We start from the raw sequence: 10,000 nt of genomic DNA, 5'->3' as shown, positions 1-10,000 counted from the left end.
CCTTCCCCTTACTAATTTTTCTCCTCGATTCCCCTTCTGCAGAAAAACGTGGCCTTCGAGGAGGGACCCGAGTTCCTCCGAGACGCCGTGGAGCATGTACCCATCGAGGCCGAGCCTTACATGGCCGAGTTCGAGGCTGAGGATGACGCATTCTTCTCCCGAGGGGACGTCGAGTCCTACCCACGCTTCCAGTCTGTTTACTCCGGTGGCTTCGAGGACGAGGTGAGGGGGCGCCGCTGCCCGAAATTGGGGTGGGGGATGAGGGGGTGGGGGGCGGTTGCTTTAAGAGATAGATGATATATACATATCCACACACACACACACACACACACACACACACACACACACACACACACACACACACACACACACACACACACACACACACACACACACACACACACACACACACACACACACACACACACACACACACACATATATATATATACAGTCAAAACATGCATATATACGTATATGCATACAGACAGACAAACATGCCCAAATACATACATACACAAACAGATAAACAGATACATGTATAGATAATGATCCAAAACACCACCAACAACAACAACAAACAAACAAAAAAAACGAAACAAAAACAGGAAAAAAAAGGGTTATCAAACATCCTCTTCCCCGGCAGGCAATGGACGCCTATGTGATCGAGACCCCGAAAGACATGTACGGCTGGGCAGGTTACAGAGCCGCCGTGGAGTCGCCGCCTCTGAGGATCCCGACGCATGACCCCGAGGAAGCCCGGCCCGTGCAGCCACAGGTGAGGCGTCAGGACAGGGTGGATAGATGGGTAGACTGATAGATAGATGGATTGGTAGATGGATATTGATAGCTAGATGGATTGGTAGATGGGTATTGATAGATAGATGGATTGGTAGATGGATATTGATAGCTAGATGGATTGGTAGATGGATAGATCAATAGATGGGCTAATTGATAGATAGATGGATTGGTAGATGGGGAGATTGATAGATTGTTGGATAGATATATAGACAAATATATAGATTCATAGACAGCCAAGCATTCAGTTAGGCAGAAAGATAGATGAATAGATATGTACATAAAGTCAGATAGATGAAATAAATTAAAACCAAATATAATACACAGATGGCCTGAACAATGATAAATCACAGAAACAAAAAACGGGTAACTATAAGAAATAAATAGAAATGAATATCTTGAAGGACCAACCATAAACAAGGACACCAATCAGCCTTCTCTCCCTCTCGCTGCGCAGCTCAACAGCCGCCCTTTCGGTCCTTGGTCCGAGACCCTCCTTGGAGAAGACATTCCTGACGACGACGTGGTAGAAGTCGGTGGGTCTCCTTCCTTCCAGGACACGTTCAGCTCCCTGGCCGGCGCGGACCTGTTGAAGTACTACAATGATATTAGGAGCAGGAAGTCAGGTATGTGTACGATGTGTAGAGTGAATAGTGTATAATGCGCTCTGGGTGTAGAGTGATGTGGAAATAATGTGGAAAAGGGGGATTTAGTGAGTTATTGTAGTCGTTTGAAAGTGGTGTGCGTTTGTGTGTGTGTGTGTATGTTTTCTTTGTTTGTCTGTGTGAATGTGTAAGTGTGAGTGTCAATAAATGAATATATATGCTCACATCTATATATCAACAAACAACTTTTCAAACCTCGCTACCGTATAGCATGTCATCCAAACACAAGATACTAAACAAAGAAAAGATAAACAGAAAAAAAAACAGAACTAGAAAATAATAATAGTAATAATTAATAATAACTCTAACGAACGTAATTTACTGATTTCCGCGAACCCTTTGCCTCCACAGACTACAAGCTGGTGTGTTATTTTGGCGGTTGGTCCGTGTACAGGCCCGAGCCTTTCGACTTCACGGTGACGGACATCGACCCCTTCTCCTGCACCCACGTCATCTACTCCTTCGCAGGACTCAAGGCTAATGAATACACGATCCAAGCCTTAGATGAGGAAACGGACATCGTGAAGGGTATGAATTGAAGATTTCTGATGATTTTTTTTTTTTTTAATTATTTGAGTGATTGATTATTTTCTACATATTTCCTGCATCTATATATTCGTAATTAATTCAGTCTAAGTGATTTGTGATTTGTTTTCAAATTATCCCAAATGTTGACGTATCCAGAATTAGGATATACTGATAAACCTCAACCTGTCGATAATCAATAAATCACCTCATTTTACCCTACCAACAAATCAAAAAAAAATCCACCAAAAAAAGCCTAACCTCACCCGCAACCACCTCCCAGGGGCGTACAAGGCAGCTGTCGGCCTGAAGAACCAGAACCCGGCCCTGAAGGTGATGATCGCCATCGGAGGCTGGAACGAAGGAGGCAAGAAGTACTCGGAGATGGCCTCGAGCAAGCAGAGGAGAGAGAAGTTCGTGGCCTCCGTCGTGAGTTTCCTGAAGGAGCACAAGTTTGATGGTCTCGATTTGGATTGGGAGTACCCTGGTGGGTGTCTGTGTGATCTGTTTTTTTTAGTTTATTGTTACTGGTGTTGGCGGTGTTATTTGTTATAGTTATTGTTGCTGTTATTTTGTTGTCTTTTGTATTCATTATTATTTCATAATAACGTAACGTCTTTTAAAGAATATTTAGCATAAGTTAGCTGGCAAATATACCCTTCCTATCTTATATCTTGTGTTTAGGCGTTGTTGTATCTCTTAAGTGCTTACGACTAAAGTTTCCTCCCCCCCCCCCCCCTCAGGCGCCAGCGACCGCGGCGGCCGCTGGTCTGACAAGGCTAACTTCGCCGACCTTGTGGAGGAACTCGCAGCCGCTTTCCAACCTCACGGATGGATCCTGTCTGCCGCCGTGTCTCCCGCAAAGTAAGTCCGTGTCTGTTAACCCTCTTGATCAGCTCATCGGATTCTGGAAGGGTAGTACTAACGATAAAGAGTTTATTTCGTAATGTTTTTTTTTATCTAAAATTGTCTCTGTGCAGCATCGGTATATCATATGGAGTGGAATACTCGAGATGAGCCAATCAGTCATCCTAATCTGAGGATCTAATCATCTGAGGAAAGCTACTTACAGCAGCTCGCCCTTTATCCTTGTTTGCCTTCCGTCCTTCCAGGTTCCGCGTAAACGAGGGCTACGACGTGCCTCGCCTGGCCCAGCACCTCGACTTCATCAACATCATGACCTACGACCTGCGAGGACCCTGGGACGGCAAGGCTGACCACCACGCCCCCATCTCTTCCCGCCCTTCCGACAGCTGGGCGTACAAGGCCCTGAACACGAAGGACGGCATCGCATACTGGGCCGAGAAGGGCGCCCCGAAGGAGAAGCTCGTGATGGGCATTCCCTTCTACGGCCGCACCTTCACCCTCGCCTCGTCCAGCACTCAGCCCGGGTCACAGGTGGGTACAGAGGGCGTTTGAATGCGCTTCTTGACTGTAGTATCTTACGTTCGTAGATTTCATGCTTTACAGCAGTATATTGAGCCTTAAAAGATATTATATGTAAAGTCTGTATACCTAAAGCCACGTAAGCATTCATAACCTTAATGTCTTATTACGCAGGCGAAGTCTGGTGGTAACGAGGGACAGTACACTCAAGAGAGAGGCTTCCTTGCTTATTACGAAGTGTGCCAAGAAATGCGTAATGGCGGCTGGGACGTACAGCAGGACGCCGTTGGAGGACCGTACATGAGCAAGGGAGACCAGTGGATCGGCTGGGACGACGTCGATTACGTCACCAAGAAGGCGAGTCCTATTCAAGCGCACTATGTAAAAATGATAATTAAGAATAATAAAGAGATCAATACAGAATCATCCCTTGGGTTGCCATCGATCCTGTCGCCTTCGTGTTAAAGGCATCCCTTCTGTGCACCATCAGAGGACCGGGCTTTGACGCCGTTCAATTGCAGATGGACCTGGTGAAGTCCGAGGGCCTGGGCGGCGCCATGGTTTGGGCCATCGACCTGGACGACTACCTGGGTGTGTGCGGAGACAGGTGGCCTCTCCTGACGGCCATGCGTCGTGGTCTCGGTCTGAAGGCCCTGCCAAGCATCCCGGGCGCCATTCCCGTCAGCCCTTTGATAGAAGAACCGACTCCCGCCACCCCCAACGTCACCCCGGCTGCTACAACTAATGAGGAAACGAGTATGATTGCCTTTTTCCCCCTTAAGTGTTGTTTAGTATGCCTCATAAACTTGTTGCTCTGTCGCACTTCTGGCCCGCTATCACTTTACTTTCGTCTTGTCACTTCTAGTAACCAGTATAGGATCAAGGTTGATTATAAGTGCCTAACATCTTTGTGTGAATTCATGTGTTTTGTGAAGAATACCGTTGCAAGTGTCACTTCAGTTCACCTCGTTTCTTCCTTCCGCCATTGTCGACGATGTCCACTTGTGAAGTTCCTACATCAGCTTTGGCTTTTCCCCTCTTTTCAAACCCACGTGTTTTGTATATATATTTTTCCTCTTAAAACTTCTCTTTACCGCTTGCATGCTTCATTCTTGTTAAAATAGGAGGCAGTGTAAGTTATTTCTTGCCTTTGTATTTACCAAACATGTGTGGTTGTGCGTATGTATGAGCGTGTGCACGAGTGAGTAATAGTGCGTACGTGTGCTCGGAAAAGTCTCTCCCCGGAGGCTTCAGCACTTCGTGTGTATTCCTCCGTGACTAATTTCGAACACACTCCAGCATGCCCTCCGCCCTCCCCTTCTCCCTCACCGTCTCCAACACTCGCACATCACGAAACACATACACGGTCTCCTCTCGGCTTCCCTTAGCCCCCCTAACAGAGCGTTAACCCCGCCAGTGCCAGAACAAACCGCGACACAAACGCCCTCCGACATCGAGGACATGACAACGTTACCTCCGACCACCCTCACGCCCACAGAAGCGACGCCGGCACCTAATTTCACCTGCCCAGGTAATCTGCTGTACTGGTTCATCACGTATTTATCGAGGAACGTGTAGATAAATATTCCTGATATATTTATTTCTATCACTTATGACCATCTTACCACATCCAAGCCCTTAGCAAACATCAGCAGGTTAGGTTAGGCTGCATTCCAAATCCTTCACTCTCTCCTTCATTCCCACATCCCGCGTAGGACCCGGCTTCTTCAGATCCGCCGAGGACTGCGCCGTGTACTTCCTCTGCGACTCGTCCCTCATGGCCTACAAGTTCGTGTGTCCCGCTGGCCTCGTCTTCGACACCCTTCGACGCTTGTGCAACTGGCCGCGTCACGTCAAGTGCGGGGCAGCCTCTTCACCTCTTAGTGAGTTCGAGTTTCATTTTCTTTTGATTTTGAGCACTGAGCTCTGCATCAGTATTTCCCTTGTTTGACCGTATAGTTGACTTTCGCACGTTTCCTAGCAGTAATCACATTTAAACACTGCACCCTTACTGTTGCACTATACTTTAAATCATTGTCACTCGTTATAGTTGTTTGTAGCATTTCCTTGAATGTTCTCGTAGCAATGTGTCCTTGTTTTAAGCACTAGATTGATTTCCACATTCCTTCATATCAAAGAATCCCTCTCCTAGTCTCTCTGAAAATGGTTCAAAATTCCCTCCTGCACCTCTAAAATCTTTCACCTCACAAACTCTTTCCTCTGGGGTGGCCGACAGCAAGGAAAGCCATCAGCTGTAAGAAAGATGGTTTGTACAGTGACGAGTACGACTGTCGCATGTTTACGTGGTGTAAGAATGGCGTGGCGTCGAGGTATTACTGCCAGCACGGACTTTACTTCAATCCCAAGACAGGTAATGCAACAAGGTCAAGAGCTAATGGGAAACACGAAGACCAAAACACCACAGGGAAAGACCTTGCTAAGAAACATGTAACAGAGAGAACACAAGTTGTCACTGAAACTTTGGGTTTACACCAAGAAGAAAAACATACGTGCCTCCTTTCCACGATATGAATATACACGGAACTTAAACAGTACAAGAACGAGCGAAAATACACACGGAATATACATTGCTCTGTTATTATGCAGGAAATATACATCAACGTGTTATCATACAGTGACCATTAAAAAAGGTCTCCAATGCAGCCAACTTCATTGACCACATGGAAACATGAACGTTTCATCCGTACAGACTCTTATGAATTATCCTATACCAAGAAAATGCCATAATACATGTGAACAAGCTCACACCTGGAGAAGATATACAGTATACAATTCATATATACAACAAACGACAAACCCCCCAGCGCTTTTGTGTTTGTGAAATAAGGTCTTATAAGAAGAAAATACACGGCCTAGTAGTTTAGAAAATTATTGTGAAAGTGAATATGACTTCCTTCTTCTTCTTTTTTTTCTTCTCCTTCTCCTCCACCACCTCCACCACCACCACCTCCTCCTCCTCCTCCTCCTCCTCCTCCTCCTCCTCCTCCTCCTCCTCCTCCTCCTCCTCCTCCTCCTCCTCCTCCTCCTCCTCCTCCTCCTCCTCTTCCTCCTCCTCTTCCTCCTCCTCTTCCTCCTCCTCTTCCTCCTCCTCTTCCTCCTCCTCCTCCTCCTCCTCCTCACCCCCCCTCTTCCTCCCCCTCTTCCTCCAACTCTTCTTCCTCCTCTTCTTCCTCCTCTTCCGCCTCCTCTCCCTCTTTCCACTGACCCGTCTAATATCCCCTTTCTCTTCCCCTCCAGGAGTGTGCACAGAACCCGACCAGAAGTTCTGTCTGCCTGGACAATCCGTCATGATTGAAGCTTCTGACGAGAATGAGATCACGCTCAAGATGGCTCAGAGGGCAGGTGAGTCTCGCGAGAAAATACTTGTCAAATCTAAATAAAAGAGATAGAAAAGGAAAGGATTTGTTTTACATATCACTTTAAGTTCATTTTAGTAATTATTAAAGATATCTATTTTCCATAATTTCTTTATTGGTTTTTGTGTTATTTATAAAGTTCATTATCCACCTGGCACCCTTATTTCTTTAGAGTTTTAGGTTCATTTTGCTTTGTCTTGTCTATAAAGTTCATTATCCACATCACGACTATATTTGTATCAACTATTTCGTCATTCTGCGTCATTTATAAAGTTCACCTGACCCCCATTTTTTTTTTTTTTTTCATTTTGTATTATTTATGACGTTCATTACCCACCTCACGCCCCCCTCGCGGTCTTTCCAGGCGCAGAAAAGAGAGTCGTGTGTTACTTCACCAGCTGGGCCTACTACAGACCCTCTCCCCACAATTTCGCCCCTGAATACGTGGACCCAAATCTCTGCACCCACATCATATACGCGTACGCCATGTTGGACGGCTCTGAACTCATCATGAGGTCGCTCGATCCCTATCTGGACTTCGATTACAGTGAGTATAGTGATTCTCTGAGGAATATTTGTGATGGTATGGGTCGACGGTCGAAAGCTTGGGTAGGAAGTGTTATCTGAAGTCAGTGATGCAGTTGGGATATCTTGCTTTCTTTTGTATATGAATAAAAGAAAGTAGAATAGGTATGTAGTATACTTGCATATGCTTTTATACATATGTTGATAAGAACAGCAATGGCAAAAATGAATAATGATAATGTAACTACTAACCATGATAGAAAAATAGATGAGTATATACATTCACCATCAATCTACTTTAGCATCATAACCAAATAAAGCATTAGCATTACTGTCAGTGTAATTAGTGTTATCATAATCATTGTTATTATTATTCGTAATAGTAATAGTATCATCCTTATCGTCACCATTATTATTATCATATCCAACATCATTATTGCCATTATCATTAACATTAACTCTTTCTATTACTATCATCATCATCATCCTTACTACTACTAACGCCACCACTCTCTTCGCCAGACTTCTACCAGCGCATCCTCGGCCTGAAGCGAGAAGCGCCGAACTTGAAGGTGATGCTGGCGCTGGGCGGGTGGGTGGACTCCGCCGGCGACAAGTACTCCCGCCTTGTGAACAACCCAAAGGCCAGAGCGAAGTAAGTCCTTGGAGACGTGCGTTAGAAGTAAAAAAAAACTAATTTATGAATAGATGGTAGAAGTAAAAACTAATATATGAGTATACGCGTGAATTGGTAGATTGAGAGAATGCAAAAGATAAAGTTGAGGAGATGAGATGAAGACAGTGGTTGGTCCATTCGTTCGTGCCCTAAGGTTTCGAAGCCATTTAGTTTTAGATAACAATAATACATAAATAGATAAAAAGATAGATAAACAGAAAAATAAAAGAAAATGAAAATAAGAACAGAGAAAACAAACAAATAAACAATAAAGAACACGAAAAATAAATCTCCCATTTTCTTTCCTCTCCAGCTTCGTCGAACACACAACGCAGGTTCTGACAGCATATCGTTTCGACGGACTGGACTTCGGCTGGATGTACCCGCGGTGCTGGCAGATGGACTGCTCTAAGGGCCCCACCTCAGATGTCTCGGGCTTTTCTAGTCTTATAAAGGTAATTTGTGTTTATTTGTTGTTGGTTTTGCCCCTTTCTCCGACGCTTTCCCTCTCGTTGTATCTTCATTTAGTTATTTTCTATTAGTGTGAATATCTGTTGATATATGTATATATATATATATATATATATATATATATATATATATATATATGCATATATCTTTTTTCTGCATCTAAGCTCATATACCAGTTATAGTACTTTTCTCCGTATACGAAGATATCTTGCAGGATACCACGTGCGAGTAAGCACCATATAAATACACAGCTTCACACTCTGCCACGCCTTCATCTCCCTTCTCCCATCCCTTCAGGAACTGAAAATGGCCTTCGAGCGAGTCTCCCCGCCGCTCCTGCTCTCCGCCGCCGTCTCGCCCGCCCGCAACACGATCGACAGGTCCTACGACGTCCCGACGCTCTCTCGTTACCTGGATTTCATTAACGTCATGACGTACGACTTCCACGGCGCTTGGGAGAAGGAGACTGGGCACGTCTCGCCCCTCAAGTTCAGGGACGGCGATAGGTGAGTTGGGGCGCCGATCGACGTCACTTTTAATGCCGATGCTTTCTGTTATTTTCTCTGTCCTAATTTGTTCCTGTGATAACTAACATTGTGCTATTGCAATTATATATATTTTTTTCTTATTGGTAGTATTAACATCACTATTGATATTGATATAAGTATTAGTATTAGCAACTAGTATTCTATTAGTATTAGTCTTAGCATTAGTATCAGTATGAGTAATAGTATGAATATTCTATCATTATCAGTATGAGTATTAGTAAGAGTATTATATCAGTATCAGTATTAGTATAGTCATTATTATTATCATAATTACAACGGCATCACCACCATTGTCACCGACACCGTCATAACGTAATACATCTGTCACTGAAGGTACGCTTCTCAAAACACGGACTACTCCATGAAGCATTGGGTCGAGCGGGGCGCCGACCCGACAAAGCTGGTGATGGGCGTCCCCTTCTACGGCCAGACCTTCACCCTGGCCAACCCGCTGCAGAACGGCCTCCGCGCGCCGGTGTCCAGGAACGGGGACGAAGGACCGGTCACCCACCAGAGGGGCATGATGGCTTACTTTGAGATTTGTAAGACTGGTAAGTGCGACACGAAAGCGAGTGGTAGGGCGTTATTTGCTCCGTTTTTGTGTCATCTGGAGATAAAGTATTGCTGCTAAACGTACAACGCATTGGTTGCTGTCCCCAGTGATGGAGAGGGTCGTAACGATTCCCTGTCTTCTTTGCAGTTCGCACCCCCGGCTGGACCAAGGTCGTGGACGCTAAGGGTGCCATTGGGCCGTTCGCGCACAAAGGCGACCAGTGGTACAGCTACGAGGACCCCGACTCCGTCACCAGAAAAGCCAACTATATCATCAGCAGCGGCTACGGCGGCGCCATGGTGTGGGATCTCAGCTTCGACGACTTCCTGAACGTCTGCTGCCGCGAGTCCATGCCGCTCCTGCGTGCCATCAACAGGGTCCTGCGATCTGTGCCCTATCCGCCGCCCAGACCCGGAGGAGGCGACTGCACGAGGCCGCCCGTGGACACTACCCCCCCGACGCCCACGCGCACGACT

The 10,000-nt window shown here is 45.7% G+C and overlaps 1 protein-coding gene across 4 annotated transcripts in view; it reads left to right on the top strand.

Annotated features, from left to right (window-relative positions):
* Positions 1–10,000, top strand: part of LOC125029412 (probable chitinase 10) — an 82,621-nt gene that overhangs the window by 49,365 nt on the left and 23,256 nt on the right. For 3 of the 4 annotated variants that reach the window (XM_047619261.1, XM_047619263.1, XM_047619260.1), the window contains exons 4-22: positions 43–222; positions 647–778; positions 1,256–1,424; positions 1,815–1,991; positions 2,272–2,475; positions 2,732–2,852; positions 3,101–3,386; positions 3,549–3,731; positions 3,896–4,130; positions 4,792–4,905; positions 5,090–5,257; positions 5,611–5,745; positions 6,633–6,737; positions 7,116–7,298; positions 7,799–7,931; positions 8,266–8,407; positions 8,721–8,929; positions 9,305–9,522; positions 9,672–10,000. The exon at positions 9,672–10,000 is cut by the window's right edge and continues 13 nt beyond it. In XM_047619261.1, coding sequence (XP_047475217.1) covers positions 43–222; positions 647–778; positions 1,256–1,424; positions 1,815–1,991; positions 2,272–2,475; positions 2,732–2,852; positions 3,101–3,386; positions 3,549–3,731; positions 3,896–4,130; positions 4,792–4,905; positions 5,090–5,257; positions 5,611–5,745; positions 6,633–6,737; positions 7,116–7,298; positions 7,799–7,931; positions 8,266–8,407; positions 8,721–8,929; positions 9,305–9,522; positions 9,672–10,000 — 3,423 coding nt within the window. The remainder of the gene's footprint in view (positions 1–42; positions 223–646; positions 779–1,255; positions 1,425–1,814; positions 1,992–2,271; positions 2,476–2,731; positions 2,853–3,100; positions 3,387–3,548; positions 3,732–3,895; positions 4,131–4,791; positions 4,906–5,089; positions 5,258–5,610; positions 5,746–6,632; positions 6,738–7,115; positions 7,299–7,798; positions 7,932–8,265; positions 8,408–8,720; positions 8,930–9,304; positions 9,523–9,671) is intronic. The other variant, XM_047619262.1, reaches the window with a different exon arrangement.

Source organism: Penaeus chinensis, chromosome 10 (genome assembly GCF_019202785.1).
Source record: "Penaeus chinensis breed Huanghai No. 1 chromosome 10, ASM1920278v2, whole genome shotgun sequence".
NCBI classification, from domain to species: Eukaryota; Metazoa; Arthropoda; class Malacostraca; order Decapoda; family Penaeidae; genus Penaeus; species Penaeus chinensis.
The sequence above is the reverse complement of the archived record's forward strand: the minus strand, read 5'-3'. Positions and strand labels throughout refer to the sequence as shown.